At 39.7% G+C, this 23,429-nt stretch overlaps 1 protein-coding gene across 1 annotated transcript; it reads left to right on the forward strand.

The window, feature by feature from the left end:
• Nucleotides 1-2,622: 2,622 nt before the first annotated feature.
• On the forward strand, nucleotides 2,623-23,366 carry myh9a (myosin, heavy chain 9a, non-muscle). Its single transcript, XM_082189780.1, has 41 exons — nucleotides 2,623-2,804; nucleotides 6,265-6,596; nucleotides 7,051-7,207; nucleotides 7,312-7,339; nucleotides 7,439-7,532; nucleotides 8,249-8,269; nucleotides 8,689-8,781; nucleotides 8,871-8,934; nucleotides 9,065-9,163; nucleotides 9,363-9,506; nucleotides 9,974-10,069; nucleotides 10,254-10,525; nucleotides 10,609-10,782; nucleotides 10,921-11,094; nucleotides 11,410-11,524; nucleotides 11,824-12,014; nucleotides 12,126-12,247; nucleotides 12,432-12,501; nucleotides 12,585-12,745; nucleotides 12,962-13,070; nucleotides 13,156-13,287; nucleotides 13,392-13,598; nucleotides 13,723-13,860; nucleotides 14,170-14,293; nucleotides 14,502-14,673; nucleotides 14,812-15,024; nucleotides 15,148-15,292; nucleotides 15,523-15,729; nucleotides 15,865-15,969; nucleotides 17,618-17,770; nucleotides 17,911-18,159; nucleotides 18,513-18,725; nucleotides 19,750-19,962; nucleotides 20,069-20,230; nucleotides 20,409-20,537; nucleotides 20,686-20,774; nucleotides 20,914-21,037; nucleotides 21,152-21,360; nucleotides 21,547-21,655; nucleotides 21,901-22,073; nucleotides 22,219-23,366. Exons 2-41 carry the CDS (start codon nucleotides 6,270-6,272, stop codon nucleotides 22,325-22,327), a joined length of 5,886 nt encoding a protein of 1,961 aa, XP_082045906.1. The 5' UTR covers nucleotides 2,623-2,804; nucleotides 6,265-6,269; the 3' UTR covers nucleotides 22,328-23,366.
• The last annotated feature ends 63 nt before the right edge of the window (nucleotides 23,367-23,429 follow it).

Here is a 23,429-nt window from a genome sequence, read left to right on the forward strand (position 1 = left end):
GATTTCTCCAGTTCCAACACATCCCAAAGGTGTTCTATTGGATTGAGATCTGGTGACTGTGGAGGCCATTCCCAGACAGCAACATTAGTGTCGGCCCAGATCCGGTACGTGTGGAATCCACGTGTACTAGATGTGGGCCGGATCTGGGCCGACACTATGTTGCTGTCTGGGTTTGAGTATCAGTATAGTGAACTCACTGTCATGTTCAAGAAACCAGTTTGAGATGATTTGAACTTTGTGACATGGTGTGTTATCCTGCTGGAAGTAGGCATCAGAAGATGGGCACACTGTGGTCAGAAAGGGATGGACATGGTCAGCAACAATACTCAGGTAGTCTGTGGCATTTAAATGCTCAATTACTTAGAGGCCCAAAGTGTGCCGAGAAAATATTTACACACCATTACACCACCACCAGCAACCTGAACCATTGATTTATTAATCTCTTTCTATCAGCTCAAACCAGTCTGTCCATTCCCCTCTGACCTTTGGCTTCAACAAGGCATTTTATCCCACAGAACTGCCACTCTCTGGATATATCTCTTTTTCGGACTCCACAAACCCTAGAGATGGCTGTGTGTGAAAATCCAGCCCAGCCCGCCTGGCACCAACAACCATGCCACGTTTAAAGTCTACATGCCTAAATGCGTTGAGTTGCTGCCATATGATTGGCTGATTAGATATTTGCATTAACAAGCAGTTGAACTGGTGTACCTAATAAAGTGGCGGGTGAGTGTATGTATGCAGTATAGTAGCATGTCACATTGCATGACATGTCGTCTGCTCAGTATGCTCTCTTTCTCCCTCTGGGAGTAAAAACGACAGTAAACTGCATCAGGCTGAGAATAGCTGAGACAATAACATGGCTAGACCAGCCACTTTTTTCACTTCATTATCATCTCAAGTAACACACCCTACGTACGCTTGTTGTGTTCATGGATAAGATTACAGATGCCACATTTTATATGAAGCAGAACACAGCCGAGCAATGTTCAAGTTTAGAAATCTCATTTGCTGTCTGCTTATCTGGTGTGAGGTCATGTAGCAACAAGCCTTCTCTTGAAAATTGATCTCTATCTTTCATGCCACTGAGTATTTCAGATGAAGAGGAGGAAGAAGGAAGGTAGAGGAGGGAGGCCAGTGGGATTATGGGTAATCCAAAACCTCTGCTGCCTAAACTACAGCTCATTCTTTCACTGTGTTTGCGTCGCTTTCATACCATATAAGGAAGAATCAACCCATGCACCTGAGGCCTGTAGACTCATACTTACGCTTGTCGGTGTGCTCAGGGCCTCCTAAACTAGTTTCTAATCTGTTTTGCTGCGGCCATTTGTTTTGTTGCTTTCCGTAAAATAAAACGCTCTTTCAATTTAGCATAAGATTACTTGGACAAATCTATTTGTTGTCTGAGCTTCTCTGTGACCCTACATGAACTTTGACTTTTTGATTTTTCTATAAAGGAGGACTGTTTACTTAGTTGACAATAACAGCAACATCATTTACAGTAATCAATGCACATATCTGGCAACCCCGGATTGACACAGAGAAAAATGCAATATCTATAAACGCCCATGAAGATAATCTGTCAGTAGCTTACAGGCCAGTTTATCATATAGTTGTCACCTGACCAGTGTTTTCTATTTTATGATATCCAATGGGTGACTCATGTTAAAAGCAGTATAGGTTCACTTTAGTCTCTCTCTCTCTCTCTCTCTCTCTCTCTCTCTCTCTCTCTCTCTCTCTCTCTCTCTCTCTCTCTCTCTCTCTCTCTCTCTCTCTCTCTCTCTCTCTCTCTCTCTCTCCACCTCCACAGTAAGACTCTTTAAATAGGGAAAACCACTGCAGGGTTGCAGGTACAGACAAATCTCTGCATTCCTTCACCAGCCTTCCTGCACTCCAGCTTCCTGCATTTAGGCTAATATTCTATAAACTCCATCTGAACTACAAAATATATTATGATTTTTGTATAATTATAGTAGTAATTTAAGTAATTATGCGTGTAAAGTCCATTTTGATGATGTTTTTATGAACAGTTTGAGAAGTTTGAGAAGACTTGGTGAAAATGCTTCTATTTTGCATTTGTTTTCATTACCAATTAGCCTATATGTTCAGCATAACATTTTTTTAAAAACATTTAGTGGAAATATATGGAAATTTGTAAGTTTTTCTTTTTATGTGAAAATGTTCAAAAACGCATATTTTAATTCAAAATCAAATTCAAAATATTTAATTCATATTTTAATTCCTTTGTTTGTTTCCAGTAATATCTATTATAGGCTATTAATTATTATTATTATTTTACATTTCTTTATACATATTTCTTGCGTATGTAGCCTATGTAGGCTACATATTGCTTGCATATTTTATAAGTAACAATTTAAAATTCTAAAACTTATGTTTATTTCCTTGATATATAAACCTAACCTCCTAACCATAGACTGTAAAAGGTCATAACCAAACGTAACTGTTTGGCATAATAATTGACGCACTAAATAAATGACCAATCAATGAAAGCACATGTCTTGATTGACACTTTCAAAGAAGCGCTAAATCAAATGGGCGGGACATTGGGGGTTTGTCGACGTTTTATAGCCACGCCCACACAGCTGATTTAAGAGTCAGAGGGAGTTTGCTGAGAGAAGTGAGAGGAAACTAGAGAGCAGGACGCCGATGAACAAGCAGGAAAGTATCGCAAACCCCAGAGATTTTCGGATACGTTTGTCTCAGCTGTGTCATTCTTCCTAAGAAAAAAATTATTGGGATTTGGTATTGGGTCTTCTCAACAAACGGCGCCTGAGGGAAAAGAGGTGAGTGAACTTTTAACATTCAGCCACATTCTCACCTGAGCGCGCACCTGAACCTGTTCTGCACAATCAGCCCATGCACGCGCGTGTCGCTGTGTTACTCGATGAAGTGATACAAATATTTTAAGTAAAACAAAAGAAAGTTATTAATAGTCTTAATTTAGGTGGACTCCATGAAACAAATTACAAACCAGAATATTATGACATGTTACTTTTTTTTATTATTATTTTCTTTATTGCTACCCAAGATAATTTAAAGTAGAGTGCACGAGAAACTCCCTATCAGTAGTATCTGAGTTCAGGTGATCTGTCTGTCTGCTCTTTGCAACACGCCCAGTTTGCTTTGAGACCAGTTTCTAGCAGTAGACACGACCTGATTTGCTCAGCCCTGAGGACACACATTCAGCCCTGACGCGGAACAAGAGACCTTAACTGTTATGCAACAGTGCCAGTTGCAAAGTTACATTAATGTGTCTTAATTTCATTGTGAGGTCTTTTGCGCTAGAGCGATTTCACCTTGCACTGCATAAAATGCTCTGTTCGTGAGCACTGTGTCTCCTGTGTTGCTGTTGTTGACTTCATCTCAGAGCTGTTGGCATTTGATCTATAAGCAAGGATTGAACACAAGCCAAGATCAGTGGGATGAGAGAACATGGTGATGGAGGGTTAAAATAAGGTATGGCACTGCAGGTGACCACTGTGAGGGCAGGACAGGCTCACTGGTAAACTCTCACTTTAAGAGTGAATCTTATCAAAACATATTACCCCCTTCAAATAAACTACACACACATTGTTTTCATGTTTTATTGGGACTTTCCATAGACGCAATGATTTTTATTCTGAACAAACCGTATATTTTATCCCCTTACACTAACCCACACCCCTAAACCTACCCATCACAGAAAACTTTCTGCAAAAAACATAACTACTTATGATTTATAAGCTCACGAGGACCAAAAAAATGTCCCCACAAGGATTTCAGATGTTGACATCTTTGGGGGGACATTTTGTCCCCATTATGTATAGGGTTTACCAGAACGAAAACACACACACACAGACAGACAGTTTTGCTAGTAAATGCCATTTATTAGTTTGGCTCATAGACCTAAACCAATGGTCCTAAAATAATAATAAATACATAATTTAATGCTTGTGTTTTCCAACATAAAATTGGCATTAAAGGCTGAGACAAAATATTTCTATTATGTGTATTTATCTTGATTTTTGGGTCAAATATAATGGATATTTTAGTCTTGTGTTGGCCAAATATTCCCACATTTGAGTGAATTTCTCCATTTGTAATAAGCACAATTAACTAGTTTCAGGCTGTTTTCTGTGGTTCTGCTTCTGTTACACTTATTAAATTCAGACAGCAAGCTCTAACATGTTGCCTTCTAAGGTCTTGCATTAAAGCGCTAGAGGAAGTGTGTCAGTGTGGTGAAGCAACTTTTCAATATCAACACGTTCCAGAAACCATTTCACTATTTTGTTGTGTCACGGATGGCTGTTTGTTCCTCTTTGCTCAACTATGATTAACTCTTTTGTCCCTTAAATGTATATTACACGCTCCATAGGTAGTTCCTTTTTTATTCTTGGAATCGGATGACAACCTGTGGTGGGTAAACCCAACAAAGGTGCATGTCATGTGCAGGCGCACGTGCGGTCTTCTGCATTTAATCACAGTGACTGTATTTGAGCTGCTAATGAACTTGCAAGACAGAGATGACACCCTGCTAATCTCCTTATCCCTTCGTCTCAACGGTACACTAAAGCTGTGCTGTTGTCATCCATTTTCACTTTCTAGATGCCTCTCTAAGTGCTGCCATTGGTACTCCCACACTTCATTTGGCATCTTGTTGGCCTTTTTCCCCACTCTGGTTGAATTGGCAGATTTAAATAAGTTTAGAGGTCACTGACAGGAAGTACTTTCATAGTCTGAACAGGCAGAGAACTTTGACTCCCAGAAGCCTCTCTTTCCCTCCCCCCGAGGGACGGGTATATGTGGAATACTCACTCACCTTTTTTTTCTTTTCTTTTTTTTGAGAATTATATATTACTTATTTTATTAGCAGTACATTTATCCATTAACCTTATTACAAATTCTCAACTGAATTTCTGCACCCTGTGTTTTGCAACCAACTCTCTTGTATACAAAAGAGTTAGGGGAGAAATATATATTTTTAAATTTTGCAGATTGCAGTAATTTAACTGAAATTGATTTGACTTGACACTCATGAGACTGTAAGGACACTTGCAAGGACATTTCAAAAAAACATTTTGTGGGGAAAGTGTTTGCACACTTTGAGCATCTCAGATTCTGTTAAAAGATGCACGATTTTGTATTGTGGTTGTAAAAAAATAATTATATATATCTATATCTCTCTCTATCTCAGGTGGTTAAACAGGTTGTATGGTGGTTAGGGATACCTTATCTTTAATCTTCATGAGTAACATTGGTATGATATATTCATAATGTATATTAGGATTTAGCCATTTAAGCTCTGCAAAAGAACTAGTCTCTGCTCTCAAAGGAACTTTGCACAATTAATTATTCATCTGATGTTTCTTATCTGCCATCTGAATATGTCTTAAGTGTACAAAGATACTTAAAGATGTTACCGGTACTCTTAATTTCTGAGTTCTGGAGTCTTCCACAGGGTGTGGCGGGTAATGCAATTGTCTGTCCAAACTTGTTTAGGAATTATTCCTTCAACGCAGATGTTCTCTCCACTTCAAAGCAATAGGAGCTTGTGTATGTTTGCATCAGCACACAGCAGGTTAAGGAATTTTAACACACACTAGCTAAGTGTATGCATGACACCATAAATGCTCAAAGTTATGGTAATATGTAAACTGTCTCTCTATGTCACTGATAATTGCATTATTGATGCATAGTTCTGTGCACAAAATTGTGCATGCACAATTTCTTCATAATTCACAAGACACTTTTCATACATTTATAATATAATATTTTTTTTTAAATGTGGTGTTTAAATTGATTGTAGATTTTATCCTAAATTGTGAACTGTTTGCTGAATCATGATTTCTGCATGAAAATGTTTAACATGCACAAACCCACTTACTGTTTGTGTTTTACCACTTTCCATGTTAGTCAGACTTGGTTTCTAGCCCAACACAAACATTACCAAGCACTTGTATTTGGTGATCTGAGGTTACAAAACACAGTTTGATGGTATTCTCAAATGAGTGTGGGAATTCTTATAATTAGGGGTTGTTAAAGGAATTTACTTTTAAGGATAAATAGGGGTTGTTAAAGGTATTTACTTTTAAGGATAAATAGGGGTGTCACTGTGTAGATGTTTGTGTACAATTGAGGAAATGAATTTCTTCGTCACTCGTCATGCTGGTTTTAATTCTCGGTGTTACTGTGATATCCTGCATAACTTTTTAAAACCACAAAACCATTAAAATCAACCATAAACAATTTCTTTCTTGTACATAGTCAAAATGTCAGACGCAGAGAAGTTCCTCTATGCCGACCGCAACACTGTCAACGACCCTTTGGCGCAGGCAGACTGGTCCTCTAAGAAGCTGGTATGGGTTCCCTCAGAGAAGCTCGGCTTTGAGGCCGGCTCCATCAAAGAGGAGACTGGAGATGAGTGTCTAGTGGAGCTGGCTGACTCAGGCAAGAAGATCAAGGTGAGCAAGGATGACATCCAGAAGATGAACCCACCCAAGTTCAGCAAGGTGGAGGATATGGCGGAGCTCACCTGCCTGAATGAAGCGTCTGTTCTGCACAACCTGAGGGAGAGATACTACTCAGGGCTCATCTATGTAAGTCTGTCTGGATTTTTTATCTTTGCATGTTCTGATGCATCAAAGAATAGTTTAACTTTGAAACAATTTTCACTCAGAAATTGTAATTTGTGAAATTTACTAGCAAAGAAACTGCAAGTAACATTGAATCAAATGTGACATTTTGAAAGACTAAAATATTATTTTCTCGTAAAACGTACTCCAATAGTGTTTGTAAAAAGGGATTTTTCGAAGATTGTAAGTAAGTGTAGGTTGACAAATGAACACTTTGACAGTGCAGAAAACTAATATAGAAAATGCACAATTATGTTTCATGTAGTTGCAATTAAACCATGAGAATCATCTAATGCCAAGATATTTGTAGTTCCTAATTGGTTAGTTTATAAAGAGTGAGAATCTGTCAAGATTAGTCAAACGGCTTGAAATGAATGTGCTTTTTGTGACGAATGGCATGTGTAAATCATTGTTTCAGACATACTCTGGGCTCTTCTGTGTGGTAATAAACCCGTATAAGCATCTGCCCATCTACACGGAGGAGATCGTAGATATGTACAAAGGCAAGAAGAGGCATGAGATGCCCCCTCATATCTACGCCATCACAGATACGGCCTACAGGAGTATGATGCAGGGTGAGAACAATCCCTGTGTGACACTATTATTCAGGCCAAAATGGCACTTCTGTTCATGTGATGGAGCACTGTTAATTGATTTCTCTTTTTTTCTCTTTTTTTAGATCGTGAGGATCAGTCCATATTGTGCACGTAAGCTTGACTTGGCACTTGTGATATACCAGTAACAAAATAGTATTAAAATGGCCAGCATTGTAGCTTCTTTTAAACTTTAATTAAATTATTCCCCAGGGGTGAATCTGGTGCTGGAAAAACTGAAAACACCAAAAAAGTCATTCAGTACCTTGCTCATGTAGCATCATCCTTCAAAACAAAGAAAGATCAAGTGAGTACAAGATTTTTTTTTTTTTTTTTTTCAGGGTTGTGGCACAGCGGGTGTTGCATGTGCTCACAACATACAAGAGTTGTGTATTAACATTATTCAGGTTTGAATCCGTCCTGCTTCATTCCCCCATCTTACCCTCCACTCAAATATTTTGTGCACATTAACATTTACATGAATTCAGTCATGGAAAACAGTCATCACAAGTGAATGTTGATTCGTGTGCACAACCGCCAGATAAGACGAGTGCTGATTGTCATGTCAGAGCTGCTCATAAATGACCACATCCATTTTTAATATCAGCTATTCTGTCTCCAGCTCCCTTTGTTGTAAATGTTTTGTTGATGTCAGTTTTATCTCTTCCTATTCATCCTCTTTTTTGTCTCTTTTTTTTTTTTTTTTTTTTTTTTGTCTTCCTCCCACAGGGGTTTAATACTCTTCTCTCTGTCATTTGTACAAGGAAGTCAGAATTCTGTGTTTTCACATTCCTGTATCAGGCCTAGACCTGTTCCCACGGGATCTCTAATGACTTTGTGAATACCTGCAATCCTGCATATTTGTTCATGGTTTATAATACACTAAGCCCTTTTTATTTAAAAACTGCAAGCATCCAATTGTTGAATGTTGCCCCATATGGTTGGAAATGTTTTAAGTTTGAGTCCCCCTTCATTTTTGTGTCCATATTTTGAGACTTTCTCTCTTTCTCTATAATCCTGCAGAGCAGTGTCGCCCTCTCACATGTGAGTTCAACCATACCATCTTTCACTTTTCCTGCTGTATACACCCACTTTTCTGGTCATGCGACTCTGGTTTTCTGCAGGCTTAATTATATGGTGTTATGTTGCAAAGTCTCGTAACTGCTTCGGCTAATGCATATTCTAACACTGGTGTAGAACAGTTTAATGCACGTATGGTTTTTTTAGCATTATAAATGTAGTGGAAGAATGTACTCGCCTGCAAAAATCAGTAGTCCGGCAAAGCTTTCACTTGCAAATCTGTGATCTTGGTCTGCTGTGTATTGATGGTTTGGTACCTTTGTTTCAAGATGTTGTCTTTGTTTCACTAATGGTCTATTAGTTCCTGAAATTGTGAGTTGTAACTTTTGTGAGTTGTAACTTTAAATGCGCTCATCCCCTTTTATCAACTATTTGTCTGCCAGGGTGAGTTGGAAAAACAATTGCTACAGGCAAACCCAATTCTTGAGGCCTTTGGCAATGCCAAGACAGTGAAGAACGATAATTCATCTCGATTTGTAAGTGTGCACAGACCAATCCAATTGACTCCTTTTTAAAGGGTCCCACTAAACTTCGACATGAATCAATATGAGCTTGTTATTCACAGGGAAAGTTTATCAGGATCAACTTCGATGTCAATGGTTACATCGTTGGAGCCAATATTGAGACCTGTATCCTTTTTATTGACTGAACCACCACTTAGGAAACTGAAATGTGTATTGTTAGCTTGTTGCCATTTTAAAGGGCTCTTGCAGAATGTGTTTGACTTATTCTGTTAATCCCCTAACAAGCGTTTTTCAGATCTGTTAGAGAAGTCTCGTGCGATCAGGCAGGCCAAAGATGAGCGGGCCTTCCATATTTTCTATTACTTGCTATCAGGAGCAGGAGACAAATTGCGTGGTGAGGACCATTTCATGCAATGAACAAATTTAAGCTATGAATTCTTTAAAATCATATATGCCATGTTAGGGCCAACTTTTTGTTAAAATTAACACACAAATCTTTTCTTAATGTGAATTTAATGCTGAATACCCATGTGACAGTGTAGTATGCTCTAGGACTAAAGGAAAGTTTATAAAGTTTGTTCTCTACTCTACAGCTGAGGTGTGCCTAGAGGACTACAATAAGTACCGTTTCCTGTCGAATGGAAATGTAACTATCACTGGACAACAGGATAAAGAACTGTTTGCTGAAACCATAGATGCCTTCAGGATTATGGGCATCCCTGAGGAGGAGCAGACAGGTATAGAGACTCAAAGGCACTTTCATCCGTAATCACTCTACAGTGTGTTTAAAGGGGGTGATTAACTGAGAAATCTAACCGATTTGCGCATTACATGATTACTACATTACATGAAACTCATTATAATATGCAAAACTGTTATCCAATCATAGCAGTGGGCGTTTACTTCCAAGTCTTCCATGCGGCATGCCCATAAAAGCTGAGCTGTGCCTAGATATATTTTATTTATTATATATATATATTTTTTTTTTTTAAAGCCAGTTCATGACCCCTTTAATCACCTAAAGTTGTGATGTCTTTCATGAATCGAGTGAAAGTTCACCAGTTTCTCATGCTGAGAACTATTCTGTATAGCTATTGTAGTATTTTGACTGAACTCTAAGTTTGGGGTTTAACTTATTGAAGGGTGATGTGTTGTTGCCTCATGTCTGAGGAAATGTAATGTATTTTCTGTCAATGTGTCCCAGGTCTTTTGAAGGTGGTGTCTGCTGTGCTGCAGCTCGGAAACATGAGTTTTAAGAAGGAACGCAACTCTGACCAAGCCTCCATGCCCGATGACACAGGTCTCACTTTCTTCATTAACTTGCTCTACAAATTAGTCCCAAGTTCATTTCATTACCAGTACTTGTATTTGCACAAAAAAATGGCAGAATGCACATTCTGTTATTCATATTGCTTATTCTAGACAGGAATCAAACCTTTTTTTCTGAGCTCTAAATGTCTCTTTTTTTCTTTTCTTTTTATCAGCTGCCCAAAAGGTGTCCCATCTCTTGGGCATGAATGTGACCGATTTCACACGTGCCATTCTCACACCACGCATCAAAGTGGGCCGTGATTGCGTTCAGAAGGCTCAGACTCAGGAACAGGCTGAGTTTGCAGTGGAGGCCCTGGCCAAAGCCACGTATGAGAGACTGTTTCGCTGGTTGGTTATGCGTATCAACAAAGCTTTAGACAAGACCAAGCGTCAGGGTGCTTCTTTTATCGGAATCCTGGATATCGCTGGATTTGAGATCTTCGAGGTGTGAAAGTGTTGTGAGGAAAAACAAAAAATTTGTCTCGATTTATAATTGGCCATTTTGATTAACTCTTTTTCTCTTTGTAGCTGAACTCATTTGAGCAGCTCTGCATCAACTACACCAACGAGAAGCTTCAGCAGCTGTTCAACCACACCATGTTCATCCTGGAGCAGGAGGAGTACCAGCGTGAAGGCATTGAATGGAGCTTCATCGACTTCGGTCTTGACCTGCAGCCCTGCATTGAACTCATTGAGAAGCCTGTATGTTTATTCTTTTCTCTTCAAACTATGTAGAATTTGTTTTTGTTTTTTTTAGACCCTCCTGCATGCCTTGATTTAAAAATAAATAATAAAAAAAAAAACTATTCCTTGGTGTCTCTCTCTCTTTTTTTCCATCAGAATGGTCCTCCAGGAATCCTGGCTCTGTTGGATGAGGAGTGCTGGTTTCCCAAAGCCACAGACAAATCCTTTGTGGAGAAAGTAGTCCAGGAACTGGGCAACAACCCAAAATTTCAAAAGCCCAAGAAGCTCAAAGATGATGCTGACTTCTGTATCATTCACTATGCTGGCAAAGTAAGAGCTCTTGTGTGTCTTAAATACTGGGATTAGCTTCATATGTTTGTAAAGTGATATTGTGGACGTCTGTAATATTTATCATGAAGTCATATTTGGTAAGCAATGTCTGTGGAAATTGCTGAGGTTGGCAACTGAGTTCAGGCATCACAATATTATAAAGCACAGTATGAAACGTGAATTTATTTAGACATTTACAAACTCTAGAACATTATATTTCCCTCAACATTTAAATCTAATCCCATCTGAATAGGGTTGAAGAGGAGAATTTTTATTTTAAGTGTATCATTTATGTATATGTCTGGTCCTTCACAGGTTGATTACAAGGCTACTGAATGGCTAATGAAAAACATGGACCCTCTGAATGACAATGTGGCAACTCTGCTTAACCAGTCAGTGGACAAGTTTGTGTCTGAGCTCTGGAAAGATGGTAGGAGACTGCAGATGACTAACCATTAGATTGATTTAAGGAATGTTAATTTGAGTATTTCAGATGTCACTAATGTCTAAAGTTTTGACGACAATCCACCTGCTGCATTGAGCTTTTGTTGGTCAGGCTTTTAGGTCGTCATAGAGAAAAGCGAGTCTGATTCTGCCAGTGTGTAATACGCAGGTTGTCTGCTACTGTTCATCCTGGACACTAAAAGACTCCACAATTAAACATGAAAAGTCATCTTAAAGACTATTGTGTTGGTTCCTGCATAATGCGTTTTTATTTTTTTTCATCAGTGGACCGAATTGTGGGATTAGACAAGGTAGCTGGAATGGCTGAATCATTGCATGGAGCCGTCAAGACTCGTAAGGGAATGTTCCGTACAGTAGGACAACTGTACAAAGAGCAGCTAACAAATCTGATGACCACCCTCAGAAATACCAATCCTAACTTTGTCCGATGCATAATCCCCAACCATGAGAAGAAGGTGTGAAGAGAAACTTTACACCCCATCCCATCCTCAAAACATTTGTATAGCCAGGTGGTTCATGCATCTTTTGTGGCCTCTAACAATTAAGTCACTGCTCTTCTCTTCTAGGCTGGTAAATTGGCACACAACCTGGTTCTAGAACAACTAAGATGTAATGGAGTTCTAGAAGGAATTCGGATCTGTAGACAAGGGTTCCCCAACCGCATTGTCTTCCAAGAGTTCAGACAAAGGTATTTTGGATTATCATGAATGTTGAGTATTTGAACTGCTTGTCTGACGTAGTACTGCTTTTATACTACGTAGCAGTGAATTATGCATACCCAGAATGCAGGGCTTGACTTTAGTATCTATAGACTTCTTGAATCATCTTATTCCTTCTAGTCTCTAAATAATTTTTCCCAAATGTAATTTCAGATACGAGATCCTCACGCCAAATGCCATCCCCAAGGGCTTTATGGATGGGAAGCAGGCCTGTGTCCGCATGGTAAGAGTTGATGCACACCATTATATAACTCTAAGATAAGTGATCCTTTATTGTTTAAAAATGTATTGTATTTTCTCTCCCAGATCAAGGCTCTGGAGCTGGATTCGAACTTGTACCGTATAGGTCAAAGTAAAGTGTTCTTCAGGGCTGGCGTTCTTGCCCACCTGGAAGAGGAGCGAGATATGAAGATCACTGATGTCATCATCACCTTCCAGGCCTGGTGTAGAGGCTATGTTGCTAGGAGGTAGATGTATTTGAATGTATACATTTATACAGATCAGTTTTCCAGGACACCACAGCTAATAGAGATTTGAAGCACTAAAAATGATGGTCTGTGATTACAACCTTGGCTGATAATTTCTAAATGACTCTGAAAGGTTGTCTTGTATGATTGGAGATGTCTGAGGTGTTAATTTAAACAGGACTGTTAGACTGACAACTTAAGGTTTGTTTTACATAGAGCCTTTGCTAAGAGGCAGCAGCAGCTGAATGCCATGAGGGTGATCCAGAGGAACTGTGCAGCCTATTTGAAACTCAGAAATTGGCATTGGTGGCGACTCTTTACCAAGGTACACATATAGGTTCAAAAATCTGTATGCTTATTAGAGGTCAACCAGAGATCTAAAAGCAATGTCTCCACTTTTCTTTCTTCAGGTAAAGCCTTTACTGCAGGTGACCAGAGAAGAAGAGAAAATGGTCGCTAGGGAGGAAGAGTTGGTCAAGATGAAGGAGAGACAGCAGCAGGCTGAAGACCAACTGAAGGAGTTTGAGACCAAACAACAACAGGTATGTATGGTGGTGGGTTTTTTTTTTTTTTTTTTTTCACTACAAGATGACTCTTTATTCTCTCTTGGTGTCCATAAACGTATCATTGTTATTCCCTGTAACAGTTAAATGCAGAGAAGATGGCTCTCCAGGAGCAGTTGCAGGCAGAGACCGAACTGTGTCAAGAGGCTGAAGAGATGAGGGCACGTCTTGCTACACGCCTGCATGAGCTGGAGGATGTCCTGCATGACCTGGAGTCCCGCTTGGAGGAAGAGGAGGAGAGAGTCACACAGTTTCATACGGAGAAGAAGAAGATGCAACAGAACATTTCGGTGAGAAGTTTGATGAATGAAATTGACCTCCCGAATACAAACTCTTAATGTCTGTTTAGAGCTTCATACAATATTAGTTGATTTGTGTTCAATTGTAATCGAAGAACCTAAAATCCTTTCTCAGGATCTGGAGCAGCAACTGGATGAAGAAGAGGCTGCCAGACAGAAGCTGCAATTGGAGAAAGTCACCATGGATTCCAAGCTGAAGAAGATTGAGGAGGACATTATGATTATTGATGACCAAAACGCCAAACTTGCCAAGGTCTGACAAGAATGTGTTCTGCCTTTACATAAATCAACAATGAAGTAGTTTCAAGTCCACATTTCAGAAATTGGGAGAATCAAAATATGGTTTTGTGATATTTTTGCCCCGAACAATTCAATTAATGCTACACAAATGTTGAAGTAGTATTTAACTACTACAATATCTTTCTCCTGAAAGTGTTTTTACTACACGTGGAAACGGTTCACCTCTTCTACCTGCCTGCATGACTGCATAATCTGCTGCAAAAACTATTTAGTGCTGCTTGTCCTGATAGTGATGGTTGTATGCGGGTATCTGATCTTACAGGAGAAAAAGCAGCTGGAGGAGAGAGTCTCGGAGTTCACCACTAACCTGGCTGAAGAGGAAGAGAAATCCAAGAGTTTGCAGAAACTCAAGAACAAACATGAGGCAATGATTACTGACCTGGAGGGTAAGTATATATTCACGACCCTCAAATAATTATGAAGCAGGATTTTGAAAACACACACGTCTAAAGCCAGCCCAAGAATGCGGATGACACAAACTTGAGTATGATATCTCTTTATTGCTGTATTTGCAGCAACAAAGAATTGTTGCAGTGCTCTCTTTGCTACGTCTCATACATCTTAATTGTTCACATCTCTCCTTCACATTCTCAGATCGTTTAAGGAAGGAAGAGAAGACGAGGCAAGAGTTGGAGAAGAACAGGCGAAAGCTGGAGGGCGACTCCACAGACCTGCATGATCAGATCGCAGAGCTGCAGGCTCAGATTGCAGAGCTCCGCGCCCAGCTGGCCAAGAAAGAGGAAGAGCTCCAGGCTGCACTCGCAAGGTGAGTGAAACGTTAATGTTCGCTGTAATTTGAGATTTTCATTTAACTGTCCCTCACTTCCACTTCTATGTCTTAACACTTTTTACCTTAATTGGGTTTTTGCTCTAGCTACATTTTGTAATTTATTTTTTGTTGTAGGATTGAAGAGGAAGCTGCTCTGAAGAACGCTGCCCAGAAAAACATTCGTGAGCTTGAGGCCCAGCTCTCAGAGTTGCAGGAAGATCTGGAGCTGGAGAAAGCTGCCCGTGCTAAAGCCGAGAAACACCGCAGGGATCTGGGAGAGGAGCTGGAAGCTCTGAAGACAGAACTTGAGGACACCCTGGACTCTACTGCGGCTCAGCAAGAACTCAGGTCAGCCATGAGGAAAACTGACTGGGCTTGATTTCTTTGAGATTTTTTGCAACAACTTGTTTCTTCATTTCCAAAGATACAAATATAAAACAAAGATAAAAATGCTTTTCTTCCTGTCTGAAGGGCAAAGAGAGAGACTGAAGTGACTCTGCTGAAGAAGACTCTGGAAGATGAGGCTCGTTCACATGAACAGATGCTAGGTGAAGTGCGACAGAAACACAACCAGGCCTTTGAGGAGCTCAATGAACAGCTTGAACAGTCCAAGAGGGTGAGACCATGTGCCTCTCCTAAAGCATTGATGGGTTTTAATGGTGCTGCTTTAATAATTAGGGAATGGAAATCTTGCAAAAAATGTGCTGATCTTTTGATTGTCTCATTTAAAAAGGTGCTGCAATTATTACAACTTTAGTGTCTCTGAGAAGTGTACATTTTCTTTCCACCCACAAAAGTAAACTTTCAAGAAAAGTGTTAACTAACACTCACTGTTGTGTCCCTCAGAATAAAGCATCTGTGGAAAAAGCTAAACAGGCTCTGGAGAGTGAACGCAATGAGCTTCAGATTGAACTTCAGTCATTGTCCCAAGGTAAAAATGAGTCTGAGCACCGCAGGAAGAAAGCTGAATCACAGCTCCAGGAGCTGCAAGTCAAACACGTAGAGAGTGAGAGACAGAAACAGGAACTGGCTGATAAAGTGGCTAAAATGCAGGTATTGAGACTACAATTTGCAATTATACATTAAATGGATCTCAGACGGGAGATTTTTATACTTTGGAGCAAACTTGTGCCTACTTTAATGCACACAATACAATATAATTATAATATATATTTTTTTTATGTTTAGGTGGAGCTTGATGCTCTTCAGGGAACCCTAAGCAAGGTGGAGAGCAAATCCATCAAAGCTGCCAAAGATTGTTCTACTGTTGAATCTCAACTTAAAGACGCGCAGGTACAACTTGGTCATACACTATAGTGCAGGGAACGGCAACTGGCGGCCCGCGGGCCAAAACTGGCCCGCCAGCAATATTTTCTGGCCCGCCGGATTATTTTGGTAGTCCTAAATGCTGCACAAAACTCTTCCACTACTTGAGAAAAGCCGTAGTCGATTTCACCGCCGCATACTGTGTGGAACGCCCATAGGGAATCATGCGGCGCGGGATAACATTTTAAAGTATAACTGTGCGTTCCCACCGGACGCGAATAGCGCGTCAAATTCGCGCCTGCCGCGTCTAGTTATACGCTTGACCACTTTGTGTCCATTCGCGCGTCAAAAGACGTTAGCGGTCAGAACTCTGGTGTACTTTGGACGGAGCGGGCGGTCTGACTGACAATAGCCCACTCGTACTCCCGACATCTTTTGACAGCGTATCCGCACTTAATTCTGACCGCCTGTACACCTATCTCTGAGGAGCTGTTTGGTACTGAAACCATTGTCAGTCAACAACATTCTTTTTTTGCAAGGATGTTTGAAATAGTTCGGCAGAAAATAGCCTACTTCATTTCGTCAGTAGGGCAATATGATTTTCGTTTATGTTGCTTAGAAATTTGAGTGATAGGCTTTGTCCTATTTAATTTATGTTATTTATATTTCTTTTTTTTTCTGTGGCATTTTTTTTCTCTGCTGACAGTACAATGTTAAAATAGCCTACTATTTATATTGACACGAACACAATTTTTGTATAGCATTTATAATTATTATAGGCTACTTAATCTCCTTTCCGTTAGAGACATTTGAATGTGAGATTATGGAAACGAGATCTAAATTTTGTGGACCCGTCAGGTCGGGAAATAATGCGGGTGAACACGAGTATATTTTAAGCAGTTGCTGAATAGAACCTTGTGGGAGCGGGATGGAAAAAAAAACAGTCCCGCGCAGACCTCCTTAAACCTTAGGTGTGTATGTGTGTGTCCCCGAATAAATAATAAAAAAAAGGAATAAAGTTCAAAAGTCGGACTGTACGGAATGAGGCATGATTGCTATTCACACCTTTATTAAAATGGCTGTAATCTGTTACCACAATAGTACTTGATCTGTTTAAAATGATTTCCTTGATATATGCATAAGGTGTTAAATAAAACATTTTAAATCAAAATTTGTCTAATCCAGTAATACATTTTTTCTATTCTTGATCTGAGCACAATCAGAAAATCAGAAAACCCGTCCTTATTTGTTTTTTTCATTTCAGTTCAGGAAATAATGGAAAAACAAGTCGTTTTTCATCTTTTTATTTTTGGTTTTAATTTGAAAAAAAAAGATTGAATGAATGATGATCCACTGACAGTGACGGACACATCACATTCCACAATTATAGGCCTATATAAGAGTATTTAATTTGTATCCATAGGCCTACTCCGTGTAGCTGGCCCGCCATCTACTGGCTAAAAAAAATATTGGCCCGCGGCCAAAGTTACTTGCCGACCCCTGCTATAGTGCATCATTCACAGACACTTATCACTGGAGCTTTCTGAGTGATTGTACTGTTGGTCACAAGTAGTTCCTGCTTGCCCTAAAATAAATGTTGGGCCACTCAAAGAGGTTGCAGGTAAAAATAAGACTTCATTCTGAATTGGTTTATATTGTTTTCCTATGTGGTTAGGCGTTGTTGGAGGAGGAGACCAGGCAGAAGCTTGCGCTCTCTACTCGTCTTCGGCAAATGGAGGATGAACAGAACAACCTGAAAGAGATGCTGGAGGAGGAAGAGGAGAGCAAGAAAAATGTTGAGAAGCAGCTGTACACTGCTCAAGCTCAGGTGTGTGTGCCCTTGAGTCGGTGGACACGTTCTGGTGGATGATAATGCTGGCCTAGGACCAGTTTGTGTTGGAGAACTTTCTTCTTCCACTTAGATTTTTAGATTAGAAATGTTATTCTGTTTTTTTGGTTTTGTTACAGTTAGCAGAGATGAAGAAAAAGGTTGAGCAAGAGGCCCAAAGCCTGGAGAGCTTGGAGGATGGGAAAAAGAAATTGCAGAGAGAGGTGGAAGGCATCATGCAGCAGCTGGAGGAGAGGAATGCTGGCTACGATAAACTGGAGAAGACAAAGACCCGTCTACAGCGGGAGCTAGATGATGTCCTGGTAGACCAAGATCATCTGCGTCAGACCGTTCAGGAGCTGGAACGCAAGCAGAAAAAGTTTGACCAGGTAGAGAACAGCATTTACAGTATTATACTGTAAATAGAGCAGAAATGTATTTATGAACGTGTCATAGGGTATTTCAAATGTTGATACTCTGGGTGTTTTCTGCAAGTTATAAAAATAATAATTGGTAACTCCTTATTTTAGTGTCATTGTTACATGCAGTAACTATAGTAATAACTATAAATTATGCATAATTTCATGCAACTAACCCTAATGTCTGTACATGTTACTTATTACTCAATACTTAAATGTATAATTACAGTGTAACAAAGATCTTAAAATAGTGTAATGAAATCATTTTTGATCACCTTCACACTCTAGCAGTCCTTTGTGATAAAATACGTCAATTTGTGCAGATGCTGGCGGAGGAGAAGAATATCTCTCTGAAGTACGCTGAGGAAAGGGATCGTGCTGAGGCAGAGGCCCGTGAGAAGGAGACCAGAACTCTGACTCTGATCCGAGAGCTGGAGGCCATTACTGATTTGAAGGACGAACTGGAGCGGGTCAACAAGCAGCTCAGAACTGAGATGGAGGACCTGATGTCATCCAAGGATGACGCTGGCAAGAGTGTATGTGAAACACAAGCATTACATGTCTAGAATGTGTGTTAAAGTCCCCCTGTAGTCAATTTGATCCCTTAACTCATCCTTGATCACCAAAATGACACATTTAAAAGTTTCTTTCATTTTATTTTTTTCATGCCTTAAAATTGCTTGAATGGAACTACACCCTTGCCTCATTTAGTATATGTGGTTCTATGAATATGCAAATTAGCCCCGCCTCCACTCACAGCAGCTCAGAGATTCACTCATTGACGATCACACGTTGACGTGATTGGTTACGAGGTAGTTTGTGACGTCAGAAACACCAGCGATTTCAAACCATGTTTGAGACTGTCTTTGGTTCACTGCAGTTTTAAAGAGAAAATACTCAATGGTGTTGTTGACCTTATGAATTTGCACATGGTTTGTCTTAAAGCATATTGAAAACACCACATAGACATATAAACAACGTTAAAAGGTTGATTTTTACCACAGGGGGACCTTAAGACCACAGCTCTGTTCCAAAACCCAAAGCTGCTAGACTAGACATTGAAGATCTAAAGTCTTTTGGTCAATCTACAGCAGTGAAGGCAGGTTGAGAATGAAATAAGTACATTTCTTTCAATACCAAAAAACGACTTATTCAAATGGTTCAACTGTTAATTTATTCAAGAGTAAAAAATGGCTTTAGAGCATGCTAACTGTTTTGGAACAGAGCTAATGTCTACAAGCCAAGATATAACCAAAGCATCTGTTAAATTAAAGTTTAAATATGTAATTAATCCTTGAGGATTTTGTAAGTGAATTATGAAATCTTTAAAGTCTTCCGCCTTGCATTTAAAATAAAATGTATAGTCTGAAGGTCTAGCTCATTGTGGTAAAACCAGAATGTTTATTTATTTTTAATTTGCATGAGGTAAGATTCATTATGTTTGACTGGTGTGCAAATATAGCACTCATCCGGTGCACTTTGGCAACAATTTGCTAAAAAGGACATTAATTCTTACCACTTATCTTAGTTGTGCTCAAACTTTTGTTCTTTTGTTTTAAGGTGCATGAGCTTGAGCGGGCCAAGCGAGGAATGGAACAGCAGTTAGAGGAAATGAAGACTCAGCTAGAGGAGTTGGAGGATGAACTGCAGCTCACGGAAGATGCCAAGCTGCGTCTGGAGGTCAACATGCAGGCCATGAAGGCTCAGTTTGACCGAGACCTGCAGGCCAGAGATGAGCAGGGTGAGGAGAAACGGAAGCAGCTAGTCAAACAGGTATGTGCTCACCTGCCCAATGCAGAACAATGTTAATCTGAGATAAATGTTGGGTACCTGGGAAATAATGCACAAAAACTACTGATATTGTAATTGAATATGTAAGGTGCGTGAGATGGAGATGGAGCTTGAGGATGAGCGGAAACAGCGGGTTCAGGCCGTATCTGTGCGCAAGAAGCTTGAGCTGGATCTGTCAGAGTTGGCTGCTCAGATCGACTCTTCCAACAAGGCTCGAGATGAGGCCCTCAAACAGCTCAAGAAACTACAGGTAAGAAACTACACGCACACATTCTGCACGGGCATTACTTTTGTATTAAATTGGTGGGGATTTTTGGTCTCTACTTTTGCCTGATGAATAAAATTGCAATTGGAGTACATAAACATTTAATGCATGACCTTCATGACTCTGACATGGTATCTGTGTCATTCCCTCTTTTGTTTTGCAGGCCCAGATGAAAGAACAGATGAGAGAGTTTGAGGAACTGCGTCTATCCAGAGACGAAGTTCTTAACCAGGCCAAAGAAAACGAGCGCAAGATCAAGAGCATGGAGGCTGAGATCATTCAGCTACATGAGGTTTGTCTTGTACTTTTTCAGTTTGGATCAGAATTGTACTGCAACTAGAAATGAATTCTAGGGTAAATTTGAGTGTTCGTTTAAACTGAAAGGATTCTTTATGGAAGAATTAGGCAAGTGGTAAATGTTTCCCTTTTTATCTCTGTAGGATCTGGCTGCTGCTGACAGAGCAAAGAGACAAATTCAGCAAGAACGAGATGAGCTACAGGATGAGATCAATAGCCAGAATTCCAAGAAGTGAGTTACCTGCTGCTATTGTGATGTGTTGTCTGGTAGGGTATCATGCACCAAACAGTTAGTCCTAGAAGATCAAATTATATTGGGTATCTTAGTGTTGAGTAGTTTTAAATGTGCTTTTTCTTTCTCTCTCTGTCAGCTCACTGAGCAGCGACGAGAGGAGGAGAATTGAGGCACGTATTGCTCAGCTTGAGGAGGAACTTGAGGAAGAACATCTCAACGTGGAGCTGGTCAATGATCGACTGAAGAAAGCAACACTGCAGGTAGAGTACTTGGAGCTTAATGAGATGCTCTCATCCAACGTGTTCCCAATTTCAGCTATCATATGTTCATCATGATGCTCTGCTGCTAATGGCTTTATTTAATTTGAACCACAGGCTGAACAGGTTACAGTGGAGTTGACTGCAGAGCGTGGTAATAGCCAGCGTCTGGAGGGTTTGCGCTCTCAGCTGGACCGCCAGAACAAGGACCTAAAGCAGAAGCTTCAGGAGTTGGAAGTGGCTGTAAAGAGCAAGTACAAGTCCACCATTGCTGCACTGGAGGCCAAGATCCCACAGCTCGAAGAGCAGTTGGATATTGAGATGAAGTGAGTAATGGTAGAGATGGTTTGTGTAGATTATTAGAAGCAACTTTCATACTCCACAGGGACTGGGATACTACATGGATATCCGCTATAGTATAGACTATAGAGCACCTCAATTTCCCCAGTAAAAGGTCTTTGTTAATAACCTTCCTCAGTGACACTTCTATGTCTCTGTGCTCAACTCTTCAGGGAGAGGCAGCAGTCCACTAAACAGGTGCGACGTGTGGAGAAGAAACTCAAAGAGCTGTTACTGCAGGTTGAGGATGAGAGGCGCAGTGCTGATCAATTCAAAAATGAGGTGGGTTTTGGACTGCATTTAAAATGCAATAAGCTTGTTCAAACTAGTTCAAAGCCAAGGGATGATCTTCATTTGATCTTAAGAGGAAATTTCTCAAATGGTGATTTGATAAAAATAAACTGTACAGTAAATTTAAATTCCATGTCCGTTTTGTTGCCATTGTCGTCTTTATCTGAAATGTAAGTATCGTGGTAAGGTAACCTTGTATTTTGAGTGCAGTTCATAATGAAATCTTCCTCTGTCAGTCTGAGAAGCTGAACACTCGTATGAAGCAGTTGAAGAGGCAGCTAGAGGAGACCGAGGAGGAAGCAGCTCGAGCTAATGCCTCCCGCAGGAAGATGCAGAGAGAGCTGGAAGATGCCACTGAGTCTGCTAATGCTATGAACCGAGAGGTCAGCACCCTAAAGAACAAACTCAGGTGTGTAATCCGCTGCTTCGTGATAGTCATGGTATCATTTCTCTGCATACATCACTTTTAAAACTTACTGACAAATCCGTCTGAAACATTTGTACTTTTCTATGCCACATATTTAGTGTTTATATAAAACGTATGTCTTCTCCAGGCGAGGAGATTTCACTGTCAACGTACGCCGTGCAGTTGGACGCGCTGGTGTGGAAAGTGATGAGGAGAACGATCTGAAAAGTGAGGGATCAGAGCCAACTCCTGAGTAAATTTCAGTGTATGAAAGCTGAGCCCAGTGGTGTACCAGATGAGCTATTTTCCTCCACGCTTGTCTTGTCTGTCTAAATGATTTTTTGAATGCTCTGAAGGCAATTGTATCATTAATGGGGGTTTCACTGCAATTTTCAATGTTTTAAAGCAGTTTTTGGGCCAAACAATTATCTGAGCTATTAGACTAAATTTGCATTCAAGATAAAAAAAAAAAGCCATTTAACTTTCCAATGAGACTGCAACTGTTCATTTGGCCTAATCTGTTTTACCCTGTTGATAACTGCCTTGAAATGCCTTGAATAAATATTGGCTATTTATATTTTACATGGGAGTATTTATCCATTTACAAGGTAAATTAAATGTTTGGAAATTTTTATAATTGAAAATGGGAAGAAATGTCCTTTTGTAATATTACGTAATCCAAGATTTGCAAGATATTACCCATCAACCAAAGAGAGATTCATCTTCCAGCCGTTTTGTTTCAAGAGCACTTCAGCACCAATTAAGCCTTTTTCTAATTATTTCACTGTCACTTTTCCACCTCATGGTTTAAAATTAAGACTGTTTGCCTTAATTACATAAATATTGTTTTTGTGAGTTCTCACTCAGGACTTGTATGCCACATTATTATGAACTATTTGCAAGTTATTTTAATTTTTTTTAATTATTGCATGATGTTTTGAAGTTCACACTTTAGGTGGTGGGTGTGTAAAAAATAATTTGTATTTGTCAACTTCTTATTTTTGGTACTTTTCAAGTGCATTTGCTAACATGCCTCTCTCATACAGTATTTTTGCTAGCATTATACTCCCCCTTTTTCTGTATGTTTGTAACAGATGTGATAGACCTATAGGCTAAATTGTCAAACTTCCAGTGAAATTGTAGTGGACTGACTGTATTGGGAACAATTGAAATTATTTTCCTCACTTTTAATGTCACATGATTTCATTGCTTTTGATTAAAGCTTTGTCTTTTGTACTCAATTTTACCCCTAATAATTCTCCAAACACATTGCATTAAAGATATTGATTTTGGTAACTGGTTCAAAGAGTTTTCTTAATGAATGCAGTGAACTAATGGTTAAAGTTCTGTGCTGTGTAG

The sequence above is a fragment of the Leuciscus leuciscus genome, assembly GCF_965113295.1.
Source record: "Leuciscus leuciscus genome assembly, chromosome: 14".
Taxonomy (NCBI): Eukaryota; Metazoa; Chordata; class Actinopteri; order Cypriniformes; family Leuciscidae; genus Leuciscus; species Leuciscus leuciscus.